The 24,571-nt window shown below is 44.6% G+C and overlaps 7 protein-coding genes across 7 annotated transcripts; 4 read left to right on the plus strand and 3 right to left on the minus strand.

Moving 5' to 3' along the window:
• The first annotated feature begins 7 nt into the window (after window positions 1-7).
• On the plus strand, window positions 8-2,934 carry BO85DRAFT_474359 (ELMO/CED-12 family protein). Its single transcript, XM_025662658.1, has 3 exons — window positions 8-591; window positions 693-2,058; window positions 2,137-2,934. The coding sequence occupies exons 1-3, from the start codon at window positions 328-330 to the stop codon at window positions 2,598-2,600; spliced, it is 2,094 nt and encodes a 697-aa protein (XP_025519699.1). The 5' UTR covers window positions 8-327; the 3' UTR covers window positions 2,601-2,934.
• Window positions 2,935-3,231: 297 nt separating this feature from the next.
• Window positions 3,232-6,015, plus strand: BO85DRAFT_445178 (putative cell cycle checkpoint protein Rad17). The gene is made up of 2 exons (XM_025659196.1): window positions 3,232-4,034; window positions 4,169-6,015. The coding sequence occupies exons 1-2, from the start codon at window positions 3,543-3,545 to the stop codon at window positions 5,945-5,947; spliced, it is 2,271 nt and encodes a 756-aa protein (XP_025519700.1). The 5' UTR covers window positions 3,232-3,542; the 3' UTR covers window positions 5,948-6,015.
• Window positions 6,016-6,288: 273 nt separating this feature from the next.
• On the plus strand, window positions 6,289-8,204 carry BO85DRAFT_388785 (putative UPD-GlcNAc transporter (Mnn2-2)). The gene is made up of 4 exons (XM_025656726.1): window positions 6,289-6,733; window positions 6,786-6,811; window positions 6,869-6,885; window positions 6,947-8,204. Exons 1-4 carry the CDS (start codon window positions 6,437-6,439, stop codon window positions 8,008-8,010), a joined length of 1,404 nt encoding a protein of 467 aa, XP_025519701.1. The 5' UTR covers window positions 6,289-6,436; the 3' UTR covers window positions 8,011-8,204.
• A 34-nt stretch (window positions 8,205-8,238) lies between these two features.
• BO85DRAFT_412434 (dynamin-related GTPase DNM1) lies at window positions 8,239-11,227 on the minus strand. The gene is made up of 4 exons (XM_025657571.1): window positions 11,153-11,227; window positions 10,893-11,076; window positions 8,836-10,827; window positions 8,239-8,780 (listed from the first exon to the last, which is right to left on the minus strand). The coding sequence occupies exons 2-4, from the start codon at window positions 10,989-10,991 to the stop codon at window positions 8,466-8,468; spliced, it is 2,406 nt and encodes an 801-aa protein (XP_025519702.1). The 5' UTR covers window positions 10,992-11,076; window positions 11,153-11,227; the 3' UTR covers window positions 8,239-8,465.
• A 105-nt stretch (window positions 11,228-11,332) lies between these two features.
• BO85DRAFT_465685 (putative actin binding protein) lies at window positions 11,333-14,553 on the minus strand. Its single transcript, XM_025662080.1, has 5 exons — window positions 14,465-14,553; window positions 14,124-14,376; window positions 13,884-14,071; window positions 11,958-13,829; window positions 11,333-11,870 (listed from the first exon to the last, which is right to left on the minus strand). Exons 2-5 carry the CDS (start codon window positions 14,326-14,328, stop codon window positions 11,751-11,753), a joined length of 2,385 nt encoding a protein of 794 aa, XP_025519703.1. The 5' UTR covers window positions 14,329-14,376; window positions 14,465-14,553; the 3' UTR covers window positions 11,333-11,750.
• A 1,425-nt stretch (window positions 14,554-15,978) lies between these two features.
• BO85DRAFT_116650 (AMP deaminase) lies at window positions 15,979-19,526 on the plus strand. The gene is made up of 4 exons (XM_025653878.1): window positions 15,979-17,652; window positions 17,704-18,824; window positions 18,911-19,038; window positions 19,092-19,526. The coding sequence occupies exons 1-4, from the start codon at window positions 16,261-16,263 to the stop codon at window positions 19,418-19,420; spliced, it is 2,970 nt and encodes a 989-aa protein (XP_025519704.1). The 5' UTR covers window positions 15,979-16,260; the 3' UTR covers window positions 19,421-19,526.
• A 106-nt stretch (window positions 19,527-19,632) lies between these two features.
• BO85DRAFT_455906 (uncharacterized protein) lies at window positions 19,633-21,833 on the minus strand (the record flags this gene model as incomplete). The annotated part of the gene is made up of 2 exons (XM_025661415.1): window positions 19,633-21,245; window positions 21,806-21,833. The coding sequence occupies 2 exons, from the start codon at window positions 21,831-21,833 to the stop codon at window positions 19,633-19,635; spliced, it is 1,641 nt and encodes a 546-aa protein (XP_025519705.1).
• Between the last annotated feature and the right edge of the window lie 2,738 nt (window positions 21,834-24,571).

Consider the following 24,571-nt stretch of genomic DNA (forward strand, 5'->3'; position numbering starts at 1 on the left):
GTTTAAATTATATCGCAGGTCAGCTACATATCCTGGAGTCCATTAATGGGTCGAACTTGCCCGGTTTCGATCTAGCCCAAGTGCGGAGTTCCGTTATTGGATCTCTTGGCAACCCACCCTCCCTTATTCTCTTTCAACCGGTAGAAGGTGCTGATTCCCTTGAGCCTCGTTTTCTGAAGTCCTTACAGGGCCATGCCACTCGGAATCTACTGCTTGTATGAAAATTGGTCAGAGAACGGGTACGGTTACTGATTGGCTTCCCCTCGCTTTGACGATTGCCCGTACTCTATTGCGACCGGAGGGGCCACATTACTACCACTTTCCACCATGGAAACCAGCATCTCTGAGCTGGTTGAGAGGCTAGGAAGTGACGAAGATGCGGTGCGCAAAATGGCAGTTTTTAAACTCCAAGGGAGCATTGGGGATCCCTCCTTTGCCGATAATTTCATCGCAGAAGGTGGACTCACTAGGTTACGCTACTTGACTCTGCATGCAAGTGGTAACACCTTGGCATATAGCCTCACAAGCTTCGCCAGAATACTAGAAGTTGACAAAGGCTGGGATCTAGTAGACCAAGACATGGTTGAAAGAGTAGGTAACATGAACAAGCTCTCCGTCTTTTTTAAAACATACTCCCGCAAACCACCTTATATAGTAACATACTGATATATCGTACCGTCTTTTCTTTCCAGGTTGTTGAACTCATAGTGACTCACCCATTGGTTAACATCCTAAGGGGTGCAATGTCTATATTAGTTTCCATAGTGTCACATCCTTACTCAGGTAATCACTTATCACAAGATGGAAACTTTGGCTTTCGTGCATTGAAGCCCGCAATTGCCATTTATCCGCAATTCCTGGAAATGCTTGTCAATAGACTTTCGTCTGCAGACCATGCCCTCTGCGCAAATGCACTTCAGTTGATTAATTCGCTCATGCGCGACTCTATCACGAATGAGGCAGATACAGAGTGGCCAAAGTTTATTCAAAAGCTGCAAGATCTCGGTGTGATCAGAGCAGTCTATTCCCTCATGCAAGGTACTGCACTGCAGGATCACGTGCACCCATTAATAGAATTTCAGTCTCTTACCAAAGTTCTTCTGAGGAAATGGAGAGAGATACCCTTGGATCTGGAGAGGCCAGAGCACAGGAGAGCCTTGAAAGGGATCTATGTGGCTAGCTCGCATGAGCGGAGCCAAGAAAAGGGCCTCGATAATGGTGATGAGATGAAACAGTCTAAGAAACACAGTTCTGAGAAGTGGAGGCGTCTTGGTTTCGAGACGGAGAGTCCTTCGATGCAGTTTGAGGATACCGGGTTCTTGGGCATGATGGATTTGGCAGACTATGTCAGGAATCATCAAGATGAGTTCCAAAAAATGCTTCTGGAGCAGTCCACGAAGCTTCCTCAGCAGCGATGTCCCATTGCCCGTGCCTCACTGTCAGTCACTTCGATCTTATACCAGCATTTTGAGGTGGACAAATCGGAAATGGATGACTCCAAGGGTTATCTTCTACTAGAGTCTCGCTCTAACCTTGACAAGTTGTTTGAGCCTCTGCTGTTGCATTGGACCAGATTGCATGTAGCAGGATTGCATGCTTTCTTTCGTCTATGGAAGGCTACCGGAGCGGAAGTCGAAGATTACGGAAAGATCGTTGAGCTTGTTCGAATCCTGATCGAGTCTGTTGTTGGTGGAGCACCTCGGACAAAGGATGTGCAAGAAGTGGAAGAAGAGTTGACCAACTTCGAGTATGGTCGGCTCCGCGAATTGCAAATGGAGTTGTTGGGGCTCACGTATGAAGATGCCTGGGGCCAACACCTGCAGCAGATGCGCGAAGAATTGTATCACGAAGCACTCCAGTTTGTTAAAGAACAGAGAATCCGCTGTCTGTTGCACGGCGCATGGTTCCTCAACGAGGGCTCTGATAGCTCAGACGTGGGAACCGAGCAACGCTCATGGAAATATGCTCAACTTTCGCACAACAGGAGGTTCTTACACTTTGGTGATTTCAACTCCATTCTTGAGAGGTGTCCAGAGCTCGATACTTTACCCGAGAAGAGTAAGTTTGCTCCGTTGATGTCGATGCGTGATCTGTTCTATTCTGGATTCAAATACTGACTGCGCTTTACTACTTCAGTCGACCTCTCATCGGTATCTTCAGTGGTCTCTAATGTCTCTGCTTCATCCAACGATCAGTCAGCGGAGCCTGCAAAGGACATGTCTCATGCTGTATCTTATACTAAGATTACCGTGCACGGCTACTCGCAGCCTGTACACGGGACTGGGGACATCCAGAAAAGTAATGGCCATCGCCGAACCTCGAGCAGATCAGTGCAAGGTGAAACTGCGCTGTTGAGTTTCTGTCCACAATCAACCAGTGTCGCATCTGAGTGGCTTGATGGTTTGCTTATGCTTCTCAACCAGCAGCCTATAACTGCAGAGACAAACAAGCTTATAAGTTTGGTCAGCGATTACGGGCTCAAGATCCGTTTGTTGAATGTTCGCTTTGATGATGTGGCCTTCGCGGGTGAAGCGCCCCAAGTTCCCACGCGAGATGGCCTTGATGACAATTACTACTATGACGTCTTTGGTGGCTCATAATAACGAGCTCCTTTTCGACACTGACACGGTTGTTCAATAACAAATATTTGCGAGACATCTCCATCCATGTGGAGGGTATTTTGAGTGACGATAATGTGGATGTACAGGGGCTACCGATTCGGTTGGAATATTTATTAGTACTCTTCGGCGAAATCAGCGCTAGACCACTGCATATTATATACTCGAACTAATATGCTCTGTAGATAGGGGATCTGTGGTATCTTTTTTTTCTTTCTCTTTTCCCATCGTCCATTTCGATTGTCTCGTGTAATTCTCGGTTTAATCTCTAATACCTGCAAATGAGTTACTTCAAGAACAGCGACATGTAAGCTCCGCTCAAAAATTCCGCCGGGGCTCAATGTGATCATGAGCGGGGGAAGTCATACAATGATACAGTGCATTGGTCATCTAGTTTGGGTTAACATCTCTAATCTGTGGCGCTAAATAAGCACATGCCAAACTACAAAGGGACACAGACGCGTCCGCGTCCAGACACTGGCCCACCAAGTCATACCAGATAAAGGCTAATGCGGCGGGCGAGAGGCTCGTGCGCGCAGAAAGTGCAGTACCTAAGCTCTGTGTAGGCGGTAACGAGTAGCAGGAGTTCGATTCCGCATTGCAATATTCCAACCTATATCATACAGCTTCCTTGTTTATACTTCTATGTCAGCCTCTAGCTAGACATATCAATGTCAAAATTGGATCTTGCTCAGTGACTCATCTGCTTTCTCGCATCCATCATATCAAATGGTCATGAATTGCCTGTCCCATCGCGAAAAGTCAGCGGAATTAGCTAGACTGTCATTCGATCGGGAGGCCCAGGATTCAGATTAAAGTGTTGCTTACCTGCCCTTCTCGATTGTACGGAGCACCACAGCCAGTTCCCAGTCTCTTCATTGGCTCCGGACTATTTACCTTGCAGACCGCGAATAAGCAAGAAAAATGAAACGCAAGCATTCGTTGGATGCTACAAAGACGAATAACTCCCTACATAGCTTCTATGGCCCCGCAAACCCCAAACAGCAATTGCCTGCGCGAGAAATTGGTGATAGGCAAGACCTAGAATCTACAGATGGGAAAGAAAGCAGCAACGAAATAATTGAAGATGATTATGATTCGTTTGATGAGATATTCACGCGCCACATCACCTTCGATACTGATACTCTGGCGGGCGGTTGGACAACTCCCTCGGACCAAAATGATTCAACTAAAACTTCCAAACCTAGACAACGATCTGCTGGGATGGCCAATCGGTTTCTCATTTCCACCGAGCAGCCTAAATCCAGATCACGTTCTTTACAACCCGCTCATAGAACCTTGCCATGGGCGCAGCAGTTTGCTCCATCCAGTATAGAAGAATTGGCGGTTCACCACAAGAAGGTTTCTGATGTGAAAAGCTGGTTAAACAATACATTTGCCAGAGGGGAGCGACAGGTAAGCTACCAGCCTTTCTCTCCCCTCACTTTGTTCTTTGGCCTTTCCATTCGTGCTTGTTTCCATATCAGTTCAAGGAAGAATTGTCTAGCACTATGCTTCGCTACATTGATTCCTTTCTAACAGAAGACAAGCTACTTGTCCTTCGAGGTCCTGCAGGAAGCGGTAAGACGGCTACAGTTTCATTACTATCAGCTGTGTTGAATTACGACATTCTCGAATGGAAAAACCCTTCTTCATCAGAGTCTGCCACCAAAGCACATGTATCGATTGCTTCCCGTTTTGATGACTTCCTGGAGCGTGGGAACGAATTTAAAGGACTCGACCTAGATGAGGTGACTAGCTCTCCCGGACCTGGAGATAATGACAATAATGCGGATGCTTCGCGACGGCGCATAATTCTCATAGAGGAATTTCCAACGCTTACAGGTTCTGCGTCTGGCCTAACACCGTTCAGACTAGCTCTTCTGCGGTATCTTGACAGAACATCACAACATAACATAGATTCTGAAACTGATGTGCAACGAAACTCCCCGATTGTCTTGATCGTGTCAGAGACACTTCTTAACTCACGATCTTTTCCTTCAGATAGCCTAACAGTCCATCGGTTGCTAGGACCAGTACTCTACAATCACCCAAAAACGAGCATCCTTGATTTTAATAGCATAGCCCCGACTTTTATGTACAAGGCTTTGCATCTCGTGCTAGAAAAGGAGGCTCGGCTTTCCAAGCGTGAGAGATTTCCGAGCCCTGCCATACTCCATAATATCTCTACTATCGGGGACATTCGAAGTGCAATCTCGTCCTTGGAATTTCTTTGCATGAATTCTGGGGGGTTCAAGAAGTTCCCACCCCCTAAAACTAGGAATTCGAAAGGATCTAGCATACCTCTTACGGCCTTTGAAAGGGAGACATTGGATTTAGTTACACAGAGAGAAGCGAGTCTTGGGCTATTTCACGCCATTGGCAAGGTTATGTATAACAAACGTGTCGATGCCGGTTCAACTGAAGGCGCCCAAGTTGTGTTACCCCCAGACTACTTAAGCCACCATAAGCGGCCACAATTATCCCAAGTGTGTGTCAACGAACTTGTGGATGAAGCCGGAACCGATAATCAAACCTTTATTTGCGCTCTTCACGAGAATTATGTTCCGTCATGCAATGGTTTATCATTTACAGACTACCTGGACGGATGCATAGGTGCATTATCCGACAGCGATATGCTGTCTTTCGACACAAGGGGACGAAGCAGGCTCGGGTTGGCTGGTGTCAGTAGATACAACTCCGGGTCAGACTCATTGCGCCAGGAAGACCTCAGTTATCAGGTTGCTACTCGAGGTATACTGTTTGCTCTTCCAAGCCCTGTGAAGAGATCTGCATGGCCCAATAACGGCTCGAACCATACAAGAAGCGCATATAAAATGCTTTTCCCGGCTTCGTTGCGATTGCTTCGAGATATGGAAGAGATACAAGATCTCATAGATGTATGGTCTGCTAAACTATTGGACCCATCATACTCGAGCTCCAAACTTGAGGAGGCCACTAGCATAAGTGACAGCCGCAGTAAACCAACTGTAGCTGTTACAATGATGTCACGCAGTGACCTCATTCTTCACCAACTGCCTTATCTGGCTCTTATAGCTGGCGATATGGAGCAATCCCAAGGACTCCATAAGCTTGTCAAACTCAGCGGGACTGAGAGTCAAAGTGATGCTAATGACTTTGATTTGCTTGACAACACTTTTGAATTACCTGCAGTCACATCTACGGCTCCATGGAAGGGCCCTCCTACAGGAAGCCCGTCCCAAATCAGTCGTCGATACCACAGCAATGCTTTTGGGCCCCGGCTGCCGCCGTCTTTGGAAGAGGAGAGGCTGTTTTTGGCCGATGATGATATTGTAGATGACTACTGATATTATCATATTTTGATTTGGACATAGACTTCCAACATATTCTTTCGCAACAATGAAATTCTAACGACCCAATAGCCTAAGCGTATCAAGCCAGATGCAGTGTAGGAGACTGATTTTCTGGGATGCTTGCTTGCTTGCTTGCTCCCATAAGAGAAGAAACAGGAACGGAACGTCCTGTAGATCATGGCAGATGGTTATTGCTTGATTGATTGACTGCTAGTGGCGGATAGCAGCATGCCTGGCCGCCGGGGCTGCTAGTAGGTCGCCAGCATCTAAGGTTAGCGGTCACTTTCTCCGGAATATGCACGCTATACCACATATAGTAAGTAATACCTACTGTTAGGTAACCAACCCAAGAACACGTATAACATAATCACGTCTCGACCAGAGCCCAAGTCTCGCGTCACTCTCGTTCCAATTCTGCCTTTATCCTTGTCTCATTCTGGACCGCAATTCGTTCTCTTGTCTGCTACGGAACACGGCCAGCAAATGTCCGCTCGAAAGGATACGGTTTATGACCGTAACCCCGTTTCGACACAGAGAGAGAGTAAACCGGGTGCTGACTACAAGCTTGAAACTACTTTAACTTCAGGTAATGGGATAAACAATGTGGATGCTGAGATGGTCCCGAAGCAGGCAAAAAGGAATAATGAGGTTATGGGCCCTACAGGTGCCACTTCTGGGCACTTAGCAAGTGTAATATGTGCTACCACTCATACTGTACTGCCTCAATGGACAAATATAATTTTGATGTTCTCCTTGATCTTTGGTGGCTGTTGCGCCAATGTGAGTATGTGCCCAGGTATGGCTACGTTCCGCTACTGACGCCAGATGGTAGGTTTTTGCACTTGAGGCAATCATCAAGTAAGTGCAGTGCCTCCGCAATTCATAGGGGTTTGAACGAAACTGACTTCTATACAGAGACCAGCCAAGCTCTGGTATTTAGTCTCCATCAACCAATTATTCCTATCCCAGGTTTCTCTAACGTTTTCGCTCAAGGTCCTCTGATAACGTTTGCTCAATTCCTTCTAACTGCAGTCCTAACGATTCCTGGCTTTCTCTCTGTGTCAGCGGGACCTCATTCACTATACCTTAGTCCGCGTGCCATTCCACTAAGATCATGGCTAGTCTACACAGCGTTTTTCGTTACAGTCAATCTTCTCAACAACTGGGCCTTTGCCTATAGGATCTCAGTTCCGTTGCACATTATTCTAAGATCTGGGGGCCCAGTAGCGTCTATGATCATCGGCTACTTGTTCAATGCTAAGAGATATTCGCGAGGGCAAATACTCGCGGTTCTAATGCTTACTTTGGGTGTTGTCACTGCTGCTTTAGCAGATGCCAAGGCTAAAGGCCAGTCTATGAATGTTGAAAGCACTTCTGCAACCACGACATTGGTTGGGTTCACCATCCTTGCTCTAGCGATGATACTCTCGGCTTTCCAAGGGATATATGCGGACAGGCTCTACGCAAAGTACGGCCGAGACCACTGGAAAGAAGCTCTGTTCTACTCTCACACCCTATCACTACCGCTATTTTTACCCGCTTATGCACAACTTGTGAGCCAGTGGCGGATGCTTTTCTCGACATATCCCCCAACTTCTGGGCCTGAGATTTTGGGCATGACCGGAATGGGTCCTCTGAGCCATGCATCATCGGCCGGTCTTGAAGGCATCAGTTCCTCGGAAGAGTCGTGCGAGGGATGGCGTTTTGCGTCAATACCCGGCGGTATATCACGGCAGATCCCGATTCTTAAGGATATTTTCCAATTGCACTCAATATTCACGTGTGTCCCGACACGTGTAATCTACCTTCTGATTAATGCGCTGACGCAGTACTTGTGCATACGAGGAGTCCATCGCCTCTCCGCAAAGTCATCTTCTTTAACAGTCACCGTTGTTCTTAATGTTCGGAAGCTTGTTTCTCTTCTCCTCTCCATCTATCTGTTTGGGAATGCCCTTTCACCAGGTGTGCTCATAGGCGCGTTGTTTGTGTTCATAGGCGGCGCCTTATATGGCATTGAGGGTGCGCGCCCCAAGGTTAAAACTGCTAAAAACGATTAAAGCAGTCATGTTTCGCTAGAATTATCTTACACGTCATTATTACGGCCAGGAAGGTCTTCCAGACATAAAGACAGAAATGTGCATATAAATACATCTGAGTGGATTGTGTATGTTGGTGCATGTGCCTCAAGAATTGGCTTAAGCTTTATAAACATATGTATACATTGGAATGCATAATACTGCCTAGTCCTGACATCTATTAACTTCGACGCATCGATGGCCATTAATAGACAACACCTAGTTACTTTTGATTGACTACTCGCCACCACTGCTTCTCTATTGTTCCGCATGGGGTAACTGTGGATTACCGCAGGTGATGATAATATGTCAAAACTATAAATACAAAAATGTGCGACATCATTCGAACCCCGGGATTTCAGAAGGCCAGAAGCTGGATATTGTCTTGGCTGATAGCGCAAGCTGATGGTCCCCAGTCTGCTCTTTCATCAATAATGTTACAGGACTTCTCCGACAATCTTCGCTGCCTCCTTGTAGGTATCCAGCAATCTCTCGCACTTCTCCCTCTCCGCCTTGATGCCATCATCCTCGTAAAGAAGCTCTGCAAATAAATCTTCCTTATAAAGTTCACTCACGAGTCTATTTTGCACAACATCCTTGCTGTGGTTGACAAGGAGATGCATGATAGCCTTAGGAACTTGATCTGCGATGGTCTCTCTAACGATGTTGAAGTAAGAAGATATGAGTCGACTAATCAGCTCGGTCTCTAACAGTTCACGGTCGGAGAGGACAGCTTCGGGGTCGTCCTTCGGCTACAATGATGATCAGCACATGTCTTTCGTGTAACAAAGGGTACGAGAAACTTACGGCAGCTCCGACATCACCGGTAAATTCCATAGGAGGTGGGAACTCATCAGTTGACATGATAGGGGAACGTATATCAGTCCGGCGAGTGCTGTGACTAATGCTTGCTTCATTGACATTGGTATATGGACGGCTCTGTCCCGACAGCTGAGGCAATGAGCTGGTAGGTTGCGCGCCGTCCTTACCGAAGAAGTAGTTAAGGAACGAATCACGAGTGGTATTGGCTGTCCCAAAAGCAGTTTGATACTGTGCATGGGCTCCATTCAAGGTTGCGGTCACGCCACCTTCTTGTCCTTTGCCAAAGTGAGGGGACATGCTTCTGGTATTTCTCGGAGGTTGACTCCTGATGGGAATATTTTGCGTCTTAGAATCTGCATGCTGTTCGTCCTCATCCTCAGGGGATGCTGGCGGGTTCCCATTCACCGCTCCGAGTTCTTTCAACCGTCTCTTCTCGCGCTTTTTCCGGTCATCGGCTAGCGCTGCCCGTCTCTCCTGTTCTTGCCTGTTCTGCATGACAGACGACATAGCCGCTGCTGCACCGAGGAAGTTAGGATGGTTTGTGTTGATATATGCCCTCTGTATGGAAATGAGCGATTCAACATAAGCTGAGCACGGTCCCAAACGCTCACGAAGAAGGTCAGACACCACCTCTATCAGTTTCGCTTGAAGCCGTGGAAAACGAAGCAATTCCTGCGAGCCGCACGTATGACAAATCTTTATGAGTTCCTCATAGACCAATTCAACACACCTCTGGCTAGGAGCTTCTAGCATTTTTATTTGAGGTTTGACAAGCAGGTCAAAAGCGAGCTCCGGAACAAATAGGCTCGGACGTGGACCAGTCGAGTTCCGAATAGCAGTTCTAATGTCAGTAACAGTTAAGTTGTGGGTAGGATCGATTGTTTCGAGAGAGTTGCCGAAAACCGAATTGAAGATATAATATATCCTCGCCCCTCCACAGAGTTCCTTGGTTGATATTTCGGAGGACGTTCCATCGATGGAAGATATGAAAGACGAGGCGAAGCGCGTCATAAGCTGTAGAATAAGGGATCCACGATGTTCCTTTCCGCTGAACTGTTTGTTGCCGTAGCTTGCAAGTTCTTGCTGAGTTTGACCCATGAGAGTGTTAAGACGCGCTTTGATGTCGGGCAGCCGATCCCGAATATGGGACATTAAGGTGGTATTCAGGGTTTTCGCAAGAAACTGCGTACCGCAACGGTTCGCCATATTCCTATAGGCTGGGTGATGTCGGAAGAAATCGACTTCGGCGTGCAATGCGTCAGACAGTGATTTCCCAGATTGAATGTCTTGTTGTGATCGATTGACAACTCCAATAAATCCGAGCTTCAAAGGATAGACCCGCCCAGAGAGAATGTCCATGGCGTTCGTGCCATGATCCATGAGGTCCAGTTTCGTCAAAACTCCAATTGTCCTTCGACCCATGGCGTCCACTTGACGAGCAAGCTTCAAAGCTTCAGAGTTCACAAGGTCAACATTAGCAGGCGAAACAGCTAAGATGATACTGTTCGGCTTCGCTATGTATTCAAGTATTAGAGCCCGTGTTTGCTTTTCAATGTCGGACGGTTGGTCCCCGATAGGCACTTTCGTCAACCCCGGCAAGTCAACCATGGTAAGATTGAGTACGTGCGGTGAAAATATCTTGAGGTTGATGGGCTGTCTATTAATTCCTTTGTTGCTTCCAGCTATCCTTGCGGTCTCCGCTTCAATCTCTTGCTTAACCAAGGCGAAGTCATCGAATTTGCGGCCAGGGAGATGGTGAAATTCTGCCCACTCATACTGTCCCGCCACACTTGCTGCTGTATGGGGTATATGAACCTCATCGCTTTCGGGCTTATCGTGCCGTTCGCTGGGAATATTTATGAGTTGGAGGATCAACGGGCGCCTCGTGACTATACCGCTTCCTCGTGGTAAGAAGTCTCTGCCAACAATGTTCTCAAGTACGGACGATTTGCCAGATGACTGAGAGCCCACAACAACCTGCACAGATTATTAGCACCATAGCAGGGGCGGACTCTTGCCGGGTGAATATTGAAGGAACGTACAATCTGCGGCAAGTCAAGGGAGTCATTTCCGATCGTATTAAAGACAAGATCTTGAAGCTTGTTCACAGTCACAAGCAGATCTTCGCTAAGAGCTGTCATCGTTGTAAAAGTGCCCAGTGATACAGGCCCCAATGCCTTTATCAAACGTGGATGATCTTCTTGACAATACTGGGGAAAATAATAACTGAGAGGTACAGTTTCATGTTAGGTGCTGTATGCTCACAATATCTCTGCCAACATTCACAAAAAACGGGGCTAACCTTTCTTTCAATGCTTCAAATATCGAAGAAGAAATAACGAAGTATGCAACCCGGGCAGCGCCCTTTATCCTTTTCTGTAGTACCCACAGTGGTTCACTCCGCCGGATTTCATGTGCAGTAGAGTTAGATCAGGATGTCATGTGATTATTACTAATGAGTAGTGGCACCGCTTTCTACCTTCTGATTCGTTCGTTTTAACAGCGGTCCATCGGCTTTCTGGACCTCTATTCAGAGTCACGGTACTGCTATACACCCATGTTGTTTTGAACTTCAGCCACTTCCTTCTTCGGTGAAGTCTTGCGTATACCAACAACACCCTTCTTCTCGACCTAGAAATATTTGACCCCGCTGACCAAACAATACAAGGCTCGAAACTATACACTATGAATTGATAACAAGTGCATACTAAGTACATTTACAAAGCACCAAAGGCAGGAAACAAGCCCCTCCCCCAAACAACAACCTGCCAAGGAAAGTTGCACCTTCGCAGAAATACTTCTGTTCTTTTCCCCTCGCCAGTTGATTTCTTCATGCTCAACTCGGCCACGTTCGGGTGTCACACTCAGCGAGTCTGCAGTAGACAAGGATTGCACGGCAATTATTTCGCAAGTTGCACATAGTTGGCTGGGAAGAGCCCCTTCTTACCAAGGTACTCACCAAACCACCAATCATCATCGGGGAATTCCTGGAGGACATAGGCAATCGCCCAGATTATTAGCTATCAATGATTGAAGGCTTCCTCATATGCTGGGAAGAGGGGAAAAGGGGGCATCGAGATTTATAGGCTCGAATAATCACGACTTACAATGTTAGTTATTTCAGCGCCCTCGGGAAAGCTGAGTTCGTTATCTTCAGCGGCTTCATAGTCATACAGAGCCGTCGCAGTAGACTCATTGATTGGCACGGGAGCCGGAGCCGGAGCCGGAGATTCAGTGACTTTGGTGACAGGTACTGGAGAATCCGATTCAACCGTATCTTCGTGACGTCCTGAAGCCGCCTGGGTCGGTTCCTCATCTGCAACTACCTCCACATAATTGCTGGGGAAAAGTCCTCTATCTCCCTGGGCGTTCGACCCTAACCACCAGTCCTGATCGACCATCTCGATATTAGTAACGTACTCGCCTTCCTTCAATTCGATCTCATTATCTTCTGCTTTCTCGTAATCATACTGTACGAGAGCTTTAATCCCATCTTCTTGCATTTCATCACCAACAGTAGCTTGGGCCGTTGCCCGTCCAATGTCGTGCACATCATCCTCCAGCTCCTCTTCTTTGGGCACTGCGTCTTGTAGACTTCCGATGGGTATCACAGGTGGCGAGCGTTGCTCCTCGTGAACATCAGTGGGTCCTTTACCCACGGGTAGGGCAACGCGTATTGGGGAAGTTTCGCGCTCCGGACTGGGTGGGGTTGGAGATCGAGGCTGTTGCGGCGGGGTGGGAAGCTCTTGACGAGTTACAGGCTCTTGAGGAGCTTCCAAGTCCTGAGAATCGACCCGCAGACCAGGTAAAGGAATGGAATGGCTGCTATTCTTGGCATTTTCTCGTACCAGAGGAGAGTCTGGCGCAGGGCCTTGAGAAAATTGATCCCTGATAGCACTGACACTTGGTTGGGGAGTTTGGGTATCAATTTGAGTCGACTCAGTAGGAGCAGAATCTGACGCCTGGTACGGCTGGGGAACGTCACTATCGAAGGACTTGCCGGTGTTAGTGGTCTGAACCGGGGCCCAAGTTTTGCCGCTATAGGAACTCTTCCATTCCCCCTTTTCACTTTCCTGGTTGATGGCAGTGGCGCCATTAGACGGTAGCGGGGCCGATACATTCTCTTGTCCACGCTCTTTAGCTTTCCTCTCTGCCCAGAGTTGTGCCGGCGTCTTTCCACCTTCATCGGCAAATGTACGGCTTGCACTGCCAATCTGTGCGGTAGAAGAGCCCGGCTTTGTAGAAGGGACAACGGGCAGAGGCGGTTTTGTACCCACGAACGCTGAATTAATACCGAACTTGTTCGCCACTTTCGGCTTCGGTAAGCTGCTCAGACGCTCGGAACTGCTGGATGGCGCTGCATTAGTCAATTCGTGAGAGCCGCGCTCGTTGTCAGCTGTAGAAACGTTTGGCTTCTGTACTTTGGACCGAATTGCAGCGATGTCGACTTTTCCGACGGGCTCATATGCACCCCGCACAGGCTCTGGCTTATCATCACTAAAGTTGCCTGCTTCGCGGGCCTGTTTCCGGATTGTGGCAATATCTACCTTCCCAACAGGTTGGTAACCGCCTTTGACAATATCGCCACGATCCTCAGAACGCTGCGCGTCATTCACGGCCGTGGCATCTCTTGGCTCTGACCTCAGTTTCTGGATATCAACCTTCGTCGGCTTATAGGCTGGTTGGACCTTTTCAAGTTCGGTTCTAGTAACAGGTGGCGCATCAGGGCCCCAGCCATCATTGTCATCATGGCTCCGGACTACCCGCTGTGGGCCCGATCCCCCTGCTCTCAGATCAATGCCAGCAGTTCGGCTAGGGGTGAAAACAGGCTTCGTCGATATCGGCGGCTTGGGTGTCAAGGATGGTTGTTGGGCTGTACCTGGGGTATACTTTGCGCCAGATGAGTCGCCAACTTTCTGTATGATTCCTTCGGCGGTTAGGTCTCCCTCCGAGCGAGCAGTTATCTGTACATGGTATCCCTGGTAGATATTTTAGTCAGATAAGAAGTAGGAATGGGGCAAGTGTGAACTAACGTGCAAAAACTTCGAAACGGCAGACAAATGACTGGTAAAATATCCTTTTGTCCGTTCAGGAACACCTTCGCCGCACCAGGCAATGAGAACATTCTTGGGAAGACCCGTGTTCGGATCTACAACCTTGACATAAGCGAACTGTATTTTCCCTTCTGAAAATTCATCGATAAGATCCGCCAATTCCCCGGCTTGTGAAATATAGTCAGTTAAAGTTTCATTTAGTTAGTGGGAGAGACTTACCTCCGGTATCTTGAACCTTCAAGACACTTTCTTTGTTAGAACTCTCTTTCTGGAATGCATTGACGAGCGGTGTAGAGACAGAGAAGATCGCCCATTGTCCATAAGTAGGAGATTTTGTGTCAGAACCCGCAAAAGAAGAGTTCACGACATTCTGATAGCTCTTTGATATCGAAGGTCCATTTGCCGATAAGTTCAGGGTCGCCATATCTACCAGCTGATTCACCACAAAAGCTTCAAATGTCTGTGTAATAACCTAACACAATTGTTCCCTGTCAGACGTGGCAAAAGGCAACAAGTGACGCTCCAAATCTGTATGACACTAGCGAGATTGAATTGTATACCTTTATCAACTAGAAATGATCGTATGTATGGAAGAACACCGGGTGATAGTTTGGTAAATAGGAGTAGTTGTGTCTGCCTAGGAGTCATGTTCAGACTAGCGGGATACGTCACACTCTACGGAGTATGGGGGGCACCGGAATCCGGAACAACAGTTGGGCGAGGCGGTGCACTCCCCTTTACAGTATCAGTAATTCAGTACGAATAAGGTACCCAGGCACCTTGAACACCGAACACTCGGGTAACTTGCCCACTGTAACTACCTACTGTAGATCTGGCTAGAAATCGGGCCCGAGGGATGCCCAGCTGGGCATAACAGGGCAACCGGATGTTTCTGGCTGCAGACGATGTCCATTATGGATATACTACTATAAAGAATCGAGGCGAAGGCGGCAGAGGGGAAATATGTCTACATAAATACATAATGAGCGTGCCAGGCTTCAGTTGAGATACCACTGAAATACTCCGCACTTCGTACTTTGTGAATTAAAACGCAGTTAAGGCCTACCATCCAACCACCCCGAGCCACAAAATAAAGTTCAGGGGTTAATTTCAACAAAGTCCTGACTTGAGCGTTACCTTCAAGACTGGGCCTTTGGTCTAGCTTTAGCACTCCACAAATGCTTCTTGATGTTCTAATCACACAAGTGTCCTTCACTAGGCGACTTGAGGTCGTTGCTATACAGTTAGGCCCGGCTTGTTCGAGTTACTGGGGCGCTGGCTTCCTTTACTGCGGCCAATTGGCAGGCACGAATAAGCCATGCATGACAATCTACAGTACTGTGTATCAGAATCTACATTTACATTTAACTTCAGTAACTATGAAACCATAACAGTATATTTTTAGTAACTTACACCAGTCCGCATTGATACAAAGAGGTGGCTGCTAATCGGATGGCATTTTCACCATACGGACTGCATCCTATACCGGATTCTGTTTCTGCTGTACCAGCAGCACTCTGATTAGTAGCTGATCCTGGATTTTGACTTCTAATCGATCAGAGCGAGTTTACAGTATTTGTATAGTATTCGATTAGAAAATCTCCTTCCCGGCTATTTGAGTATAATAATTTACTACTTTGCTCTTACCAGGGGATTTGGAGTGTATGAAAGTTATTAGAGTAGTAAAATTTATTGGAGATTTGTATGACTTGATTTTCGATCTACTTTGTGCTTATGGTGGTCAAGAATACAATCATGTCGAATTAGATCTAATATGCAGTTTGTATGGTGTAAAATCGTCATCTGTTTAGCAGTTGCCTAGATAGAGCGATAGCTTTTTCGGTTGCTCTCCGAAATTACGTTACGTGTATGGGAGGTACCGCATACTACTGTGTTTTTCTGCAAGCCGAACTAGCTTGGTACAAAATAACTACTAATTACATCATAGTACTGTAGCGAGTGGAATCATGTGACGAGATTTAGGGCCAGCGCATAGCGTAGTGTGGAAGATATGCCGAGTAACAAGGCAGGTACTACCTAAGGTATTAGATACAAATGCTAGTATGTATATATCAAATCAATGAAAGATTTACCCCGCGAAACTTCTATTTTATCTTACCAGCTGCACGTACATATTGAATGAAAATGTCTGATACAACCAATACATTCTGGTCCCCGTCAGGCGCAATAACCAGCGGGTATTACTTGGAATTACATAAAATTTACGTTTACGTTCAGCGGTGAAGCCTTCAGTTTGCTCATACCAAATTTCGTCCAGCCAGCTTGGACCTGACCAGTGTCACAATATTGTACAGAAGCACCTGTTCGTGTAAACTGCCCTAGCAGTTGTCAAGGGATGACCTCTTCACACTCAGGTCATGCTCTCAGGCTGGATGCCAATGCCAGCACATCTCAAGATCCATCAGAAAATGGTGTTCATCTACAAACTAACAACAATGTCGACGGCCCATCGCTTGTTCCTGGTGACGAAAGGATAGAAGTGGTTGAGCCGAACAACTGCGACGTTGATTCAACAGAAACAGATTCCGGAAGCATTCTTCCAAGGGATATACAATTGAAGACACCCACCTACGATTATGCCTTCGAAAAGTCAATGAGCCACGCTGAAGCAAAGCTCTTTTACCAGCATCACCAGATCGCATCTCGGAACCTTGATGGGGATCATCACAACGAAGCATCGGCTATGGCAACTTTAGTAGGCGACTCTGATCCTAGAGACATGGCAGGGTCACCTCCAGCTATTAAAGTTACTGGTGTTTCTTCGGACAACAAACCAGAAATGACTTTCCCAGCTGGGAAAAATACCACTGACTTTTCTGCTTCGCAACAACATCCCGAGCCACATGAAGTGCATGTCATAAGCCCCCAAAAGGAAGAAACATCCTTGTCACGTTCGCATAATGTGGAGAATACTAGCGACTCCTTGGGGCCAGTTCAGGGTATGATGAACATCTCAGCAGATAGCAGCGCGGTCACTTCTGAGTTGAATGTTATATGTCGCAAGATGAAAAACTTACTCGACCGCCGGGCGAAATATATACAGTTGTCTCTGCAGGGGCCTGAGGATAACCCGAAAGATCATCCCGACTGGGAGATATACCCTCCTCCCCCGGAACCAGCATGGGATAACGAGGGGGACATTGGTAGAAGTGCCGATAGCTCCCGTATCGATCAAAAAAGACGGAAAATGGGGCAAGACGTTGGAGAAGATTTTGACATGGCCCATTGCTTGCCGCTTCCTACCGAGTCCCGCTGGGTATACAGACTGGATGAAAATAGTGTATATCAAGTCTATGAAAACGATGCAGCGGCTGATTTACGACAGCCTGTGGTCAATATCCCATCCCTGCGGGATTTCTATATGGACCTTGATGCGGTAACGGACGTGTCAACAGACGGCCCAGCTAAAAGCTTTGCGTTCAAGCGGCTTTCCTACTTGGAAGGGAAGTTTCAGCTCTATGCTCTCCTAAACGAATACCAAGAGATCGCCGACAGCAAGAAAGTACCTCATAGAGATTTTTACAATGTCCGAAAAGTCGACACACATGTTCATCACTCTGCGTGTATGAATCAGAAACACCTTCTTCGTTTCATCAAGAGCAAGATGAAGAAATCCCCGGACGAAGTAGTATTGTTTCGAGACGGCAAGCATCTGACGCTGAGAGAAGTCTTTGAGAGTATTAATTTGACGGCTTATGACTTGAGTATTGATACGCTTGATATGCATGTATGTCTCAAAGTATTACCCTTGACCGTTTAGCTACTAAGTGTGGTATAGGCACATACCGATTCTTTTCACCGTTTTGACAAGTTTAACCTCAAGTACAACCCTGTGGGTGAATCAAGGCTGCGTGAAATATTCCTGAAAACAGATAATTTCATCAAGGGACGCTATCTGGCCGAGATAACCAAGGAAGTAATCTCTGACTTGGAATCAAGCAAATACCAAATGGTGGAATGGCGCATCTCCATATATGGACGATCCATTCAGGAGTGGGACAAGCTTGCAGCCTGGGTTGTTGACAATAAGCTCTTTTCTCCTAATGTCCGTTGGCTGATCCAGGTACCTCGGCTGTATGATGTGTACAAATCGAGCGGCATGATGGAGAATTTCGAGCAGGTGATCACAAACGTTTTCCAGCCATTGTTCGAAGTGACAAAGGATCCAAATAGCCACCCTAAGCTCCATATTTTTTTGCAACGAGTGGTTGGGTTTGACAGTGTTGACGACGAGAGCAAAGCAGAGCGGCGACTATACAGGAAATATCCAATTCCAAGGGAATGGAATACGAAGCAAAACCCTCCGTATAGCTATTGGTTATATTTCATGTTTGCCAACATCGCATCTCTCAATACCTGGCGCAAGCAACGCGGTTTTAACACATTTGTCTTGAGGCCACACTGTGGCGAGGCTGGGGATCCCGATCATCTTGCAGTGGGATTTCTGTGCTGCCATAGTATCAGTCATGGAATCCTTCTGAGGAAGGTTCCCCTGCTGCAGTACCTATATTATCTCGACCAAATAGGCATTGCTATGTCACCCCTCAGTAACAACGCGCTGTTTCTAACCTATGACAAGAACCCCTGTGCGAACTTTTTCAAGAGAGGCCTCAACGTTTCCTTGTCTACTGACGATCCCTTGCAGTTTGCTTTCACCAAGGAGCCCCTTATCGAGGAATATTCAGTCGCTGCGCAGATCTACAAGTTTAGTGCGGTAGATATGTGTGAGCTTGCAAAGCATTCAGTCGAACAAAGTGGATTTGAAGTATCTCTGAAGAAGAGATGGCTAGGCAACAATTGCTGCCTACAGGGTGTCGCAGGAAACAATGTTGCCAAAAGCAATGTTCCTGACATTCGTGAACAGTTTAGGCATGAAACTTTGATCGGGGAATTGACACTGTAGGTTTCAATCCTTTGGCATACGTGGAGTGATACCGTGCTATTTATTACAAAAGGAGGATATTGGCTAACTGTAGGTTCCTTAGGATCGAGCGACATGCAAACATGGGGGACGATACAACAGCTCGGTTGAGAGGTTCCAATGTTACCACTATCAATCACTGGGGATCTTCGGGGCCACTGCTTCCTCAGGTACGAGGTGATCCGGGTTCAGGTATGCTTTTACATATCTAGGTACCGAGTGATCTAGTGCTTATGCTGTCATAGTTTCATTGGATTATACCGATGACTCTTCAACTTCTCAGTACCAAAGAGCAGGTGTACGAGATGACTGCATAGACCCGCAGGCCGCGAGCCCAAATGTCAGAAAAAGTGCATCCGTTGGCGGCTTACCAGCACAAGATCCTGAAAAAACAAGTCCCACTGCTCCTGGGGAGTTCAGCACATCTTCTAGCAGCAGTGCTAGTGCTGCCAAATCTACGCTCAACACGGACCCTATACCAGAACAAAAGATCTTCCCAGGCATTGTTCATGAAAGAGCTCACAGGAGTAACATACCAATTGATGGCATAACTACGGAGGACGGAGAGGAATGATTACTACATACGTTCAACATGGGCAGCAGGTTTGAGGTAGTATTAGTCTGGATAGAACCAATGCGATTGATGTGTCAGCCGTGGTTTCATCGCTTAGGACCCTGCAAAAGAAGACAACAATACCACCCATGAATATGAGACATACCTAGATCTTGTATCCTGAGTCTTCACATATGATTCAGGACAGTTCCTTCTTTCATAATAGAGCTGTATCAGATGGCCCAGCTACCCTTTCGTTCACACACCCCCCATGCTCCATGAATACCGTCGTCAGCCACTTTGGGCCGTTTCCTAGCCCACTCTTGTATATATAAGCGCAGTGCCATCCATCGCATACATGGGCCCTTCTCTGCCTTCCGATCCGTTGGACCTTCATCCATGACGCTGACGTAACCCTTCGCATCTGTCTTGAGATCATCACGTCTAAGATCTGCTACAGAAATTCCAGAAACGATACTGAGCTCATGGTCGTAGTAGCGAGCAACACAGGGATAGCCCAGGGACAAATAATTGTAGATCTGAGTCACAAAGCTATCAGTCAACTCATGATCAAGGTCCTGGTCGCTAGCATGTTGTCTCGTGTGCCTCGAGTCCAAACTTTCGGTATCCCTTGAGAAATCCAATGACGACCGGTTCTCATAACCTGTGAGGGTTTCGGTTGAGCATTGAGCATATCCACCGGCATTGCCGCTTGACCGTGGGCTCGATGACTTCGAAACGTCCAACCGCGAAAGGCGCTTGTTGGATTTACAAGTTCCCATCCAAAGGCCGCCACCATCAGAATCATCGAAAAGGTGGCGGTCTGCATACCAAAGCCCAGCATTGTGATATTGTTTGTCTTGCGTGACGTAATGTTCAACATTGCTGCTCTCACATATTGTCGCTTCGGGTGAAACACTTTGCGGAAATACAAGATCTTCTCCAAGCATGGGCGGGCTTATGCCTGGCTTGATTTGTGTCAAACCAAACCCACCGGCCCAGTTTCCGCAAGACCCGCTCACTCCGTCAAAAGGTCGCCTATCAGTAGGCGACAAATGCAGTCCTTTTGTTCCAGCCATAGCACGATCACACATCTCGGCCTCCTCCTTATGCCTGCGCAAGTACTCGAGTTCCCATGGCAGATCTGCGGACGAGGCCCTTCGATGGATGCCTGATGTGAAAATGTTTGTACGGACTTGCAACTTTTCATCCTTCGAAGAGTCATCATCCTCTCTATCAACTGCGAAATGATCCACGGGCTGATAGACTTGTTCGTTAGGGAAAGCCGCGAGGGCCTGCTCCTTTAGTTGATTTTCTGCAGAATGGGCCGCTAGAGCTACCACATACTCCGATAATTGATTTGCATGACGCTCATTTAAATGAGTCTTCTGTCTCATAGAAGGTCCAGGATGAGTAGTAGATAATGATGGTGGCCCTGGAGAAACTTCTGAATCATCAGAATCCTCACTACAACTCGATGGGATTGCAGGAAGATCAGGTATTCGGAAAGAATGTCTTCTGGTTTCCTGGCGTCGTTGCAAATTTGCATATGAAAAAGAAGACTCTTCTATGCCGGTGACATCATCGGCGAATTGGTCCCTAATACTTTCGAGGTTTGGAATTCGAGGCAATGCTTCTGGTATGCTTTCATTGTGATGAATATGCCTCATCTGGTGTCGCCGAAACGATCGTTTGCCAGTCTCCACGAGTTGTGGTGTGAATTTCCTCGGAAACAGGAGCACGGAGTTTCTCGGACCTACAGAGCGTGGTTCTTTCTTGAATTGCTTGTCTTCCCGGGCCACCCTAGTTGGCACAGTTAAGCTAACGGCTTCGTTGACCGCTGGCCCTGAACCTATATCATTCGTTCCAGAACTATCGCGGACAGGCTGCGGAGACCTTTCTGTTACAATTTGACGCGAGCTATTCTTAGGTTTAGGTGACTGTTCGTTGGAGCCTCGTGAGCCCTTCTGTGTCGACGGGCTGGTTTCTCGGAAGGTAGCCTTAGGGTCCCTAGAACTGCGGGAAGAGGTTTCGACAGGTTCGGGCAGGAAACGCCTGACCCTTTTATCTGATGTGAGACCTCGATGAGACATCGCTTCGTCTTCGCTAAGGACGAAGATCACAGAGGCCCCTTTGTTCCCTTCGGCCTTTGGCTTCTTCCAAACCCGGCACCCAAGTAAATACAGTGCCTCATTCCAAGGTCACTCACTATGTTAGCAGCACTTTCATGTGATAAATTCAGCATTCCTATGCCTCATATGTGATAACCACATATAGTGGGTGCGGAAGTCCGAAGTCTTGTATCTGGGCGTTGTTTCACTGCAACAGAGGTGCTTTAGCCACTCAACCCCACCTGGTGTGGTTGAAAGGTAGCTTGCATAGATATCATGTGACAATAGTACTTACATGGGTTACCTGTCTTGTCACATGACATTCATTGATGAAGTGTACGGTCGTTGCCCCACAATATATGCCTAATCATCCCACCTTCCTAACTAAGCTTAGACGATTTTACCTACCAAAACAATGCATATGAAGCCCCTGATTGTAAAATATTACAGAAGTTAGTTAGATTACGGTATTAAGATTTTATTACGCTACAATGTAGTATCTTTATATAGGCACCTATGTAGTACTATGGTTGACCCGGTAATTTTGTTAGTATGGTGGAGAGGTGCAGGGGGTTGAATCCTTCCAGCGGTGAGTCTCCTAACTAATACTGCTTGCCTAATATAGTTAGCCCCTGTTGGAATTAAAGCTTATAAACATGAAAATAATGATGTATTTTACTGATTCCTAGTATTTTAAAGATTAAAGATATCTTTTACACCTGAACCTACCTCTCTGAAAATAAATTTAAAATATCTATCTTATAATGATTATATCTGTATTCTTACTCTTTATAATATAAATTTTACTTATTAACAAATAGTAATCAGTTATAGATTAATTATTACTAAGTTTAATATATATATCAAAATCAACAAGTTATATCTTATAAAATAAAAGATAATATATTAAAGCTCTCAGATAAAGAAGTTATCTATATTATATAATAAATATTAAGTTTAAAGTGTATGTGTCGGCTGCTATATTATTATATTATTAAAAAGTTTAATCTTTCTGTTAAAGTATCAGTCTTGATATATTTCTTAAAAAAAATAAGATTATATATATTATAAAATACTTTAAAAACTACTTCTTTTGCTAGTTAATAAATAAGTAAAATTAACCTGGGCTTTTAAACACCTATATTAAATATAGAATTAATAGAATTAAATATTCTAGACTAATAAAATCTAGATAACCTCAGGCTTTTATAAATAGATATATATAATTTATAAGTCTGGTAAAGAATTTAATAAAACTTATCTTTATATAAATTTATTATATAAGTATAGTTAGATGTTTTAAATTTCTTTTTATAATAATTTTAAAAGACCATGCCTCTTTTGGAAGAAAGAATAAAAAAATATTAATATTAAAAATTATACTAAATATATTTTTCTATTTTTAATAATTTTATATATTTGATTGAGTGCAACAGATAATAATTTTAATTAATATAAAATAATATTTTTAATCATATAAGTAGGACTACTATATAAGAGTTTAATAAGTATAAGATTTTTTAATTACTTAGCTAGTATTTTTACCAGATCTTAATTTATTTGAAACTGTTTGAAACTGGATTAGAAATTAAACTAAATAATATTATCTTGAGAATAAGCAGTTGTTATATAAATTAATTATATAAGATTATATAAGCTATGTAGAATATTTTACTAGAGATATTCTTAAATAATTTAATTGATAGTATACCTGCAAGGTATCAGATAGTAATCAATACAGAAGATAACCATATAAAGTATTAATAATTATATAAACAGCATTATTAGAAGGATTCAACCCCCTGCACCTCTCCACCATACTAACAAAATTACCGGGGTCAACCATAGTAAGACCTCATGATAAAAGGCTTTGTACGCGTTGTTGGCGCAGGAATCTGATTTTTGAAATTATGCCGCAACGCAGGCCCCTACAAGCTACAAAATTTGATAAACTTCTTCTGAATGCAGCCGTTATCATTTGATACTAATTTTATTTGGTCATCTCATTAATTGCGACTATGGTGTTAACGATTACAGAATAATCTTCTCAAATAACTTCTAGAAGGAAATCTGAACATCTCTAGGAACACGCTCTACACCTCAAATATTATGGTGATATAATACTTAAAACACCTCAAAGAAAGCAAGGACTTTTAGATACTCTAGGCCAACTGTTAATCATTTCAAGCACATACAAAAATTATCGGTCAGGGAGGTGTGGAAGCTGTTCAAACAGTCATATTCAGTGCTATATAACAAGAATTTCTAATATAAGAAAAAAAGAAAGCAACTCAAAGAAGAATATATAATTATATAAAAATAAATAAATAATATAATATAAATAAATAAAATAAATAGAACAGAAATTATATAATCCTAGAATGTTATATATTATTATATTATTTTTCTATTTAAATCTAGCTATCTTCAGTCAGCAGTAAATTATTTTTCATGATTTAAAATAAATATATTAGTATCTGCAGCTGCTAGTTATTATAAAAAATATTCAAAAAATTTAAAATAAATAAAATATTTTATATAATAATTTTAAAATCAGAAAAAAAATATTCTTAAATTTTTTTTATTAAATATTAAATATAATTCATTATATTAAGTACCAGCTACTTGACTTTATACTAAAAATAGTTATATTATAAATAATTTATTAAAATATCTTTAATCTTTTTTTATTTGATTATTAGTCTTGATAAGTATAATAACATTTTAAATTTAATATAATAATGCTATGGGACAAGTCCCTACTAGAGGACTCAGCTACCTAGCCTTGTAGCCGCCTGCTGATTAACTAATATATATAAAATTTTAAATACTTTAAGATTCCTGTTTAGATACCAGTTATTTCTTCTTATTTAACAAGTGATGTATTCTTAGAATCAAGAAATGATTCTTAATATTAAAAAAAGCTTTTCTAGATAACCTACAGAACAGAGTCCAACTGTATAATTAATAAAATAAAATAAAATAAAATAAAATAAAATAAAATAAAATAAAATAAAATAAAATAAAATAAAATAAAATAAAATAAAATAAAATAAAATAA

The sequence above is a fragment of the Aspergillus piperis genome (assembly GCF_003184755.1).
Source record: "Aspergillus piperis CBS 112811 unplaced genomic scaffold BO85scaffold_2, whole genome shotgun sequence".
Lineage (NCBI taxonomy): Eukaryota > Fungi > Ascomycota > Eurotiomycetes > Eurotiales > Aspergillaceae > Aspergillus > Aspergillus piperis.

Coding starts and splice junctions, on each gene's coding strand:
- BO85DRAFT_474359 (XM_025662658.1), top strand. CDS start 328: ATGGAAACCAGCATCTCTGAGCTGGTTGAGAGGCTAGGAAGTGACGAA. Junction 592..692: donor ACCAAGACATGGTTGAAAGA/GTAGGTAACATG, acceptor TTTTCTTTCCAG/GTTGTTGAACTCATAGTGAC. Junction 2,059..2,136: donor CGATACTTTACCCGAGAAGA/GTAAGTTTGCTC, acceptor TTACTACTTCAG/TCGACCTCTCATCGGTATCT.
- BO85DRAFT_388785 (XM_025656726.1), top strand. CDS start 6,437: ATGTCCGCTCGAAAGGATACGGTTTATGACCGTAACCCCGTTTCGACA. Junction 6,734..6,785: donor TTGGTGGCTGTTGCGCCAAT/GTGAGTATGTGC, acceptor GCCAGATGGTAG/GTTTTTGCACTTGAGGCAAT.
- BO85DRAFT_116650 (XM_025653878.1), top strand. CDS start 16,261: ATGACCTCTTCACACTCAGGTCATGCTCTCAGGCTGGATGCCAATGCC. Junction 17,653..17,703: donor TTGATACGCTTGATATGCAT/GTATGTCTCAAA, acceptor AGTGTGGTATAG/GCACATACCGATTCTTTTCA. Junction 19,039..19,091: donor ACGAGGTGATCCGGGTTCAG/GTATGCTTTTAC, acceptor ATGCTGTCATAG/TTTCATTGGATTATACCGAT.
- BO85DRAFT_445178 (XM_025659196.1), top strand. CDS start 3,543: ATGAAACGCAAGCATTCGTTGGATGCTACAAAGACGAATAACTCCCTA. Junction 4,035..4,168: donor TTGCCAGAGGGGAGCGACAG/GTAAGCTACCAG, acceptor ACAGAAGACAAG/CTACTTGTCCTTCGAGGTCC.
- BO85DRAFT_412434 (XM_025657571.1), bottom strand. CDS start 10,991: ATGACAGCTCTTAGCGAAGATCTGCTTGTGACTGTGAACAAGCTTCAA. Junction 10,828..10,892: donor CCCTTGACTTGCCGCAGATT/GTACGTTCCTTC, acceptor TAATCTGTGCAG/GTTGTTGTGGGCTCTCAGTC. Junction 8,781..8,835: donor CCGGTGATGTCGGAGCTGCC/GTAAGTTTCTCG, acceptor TCATCATTGTAG/CCGAAGGACGACCCCGAAGC.
- BO85DRAFT_465685 (XM_025662080.1), bottom strand. CDS start 14,328: ATGGCGACCCTGAACTTATCGGCAAATGGACCTTCGATATCAAAGAGC. Junction 13,830..13,883: donor CCGTTTCGAAGTTTTTGCAC/GTTAGTTCACAC, acceptor AATATCTACCAG/GGATACCATGTACAGATAAC. Junction 11,871..11,957: donor GCGCTGAAATAACTAACATT/GTAAGTCGTGAT, acceptor AATCATTGATAG/CTAATAATCTGGGCGATTGC.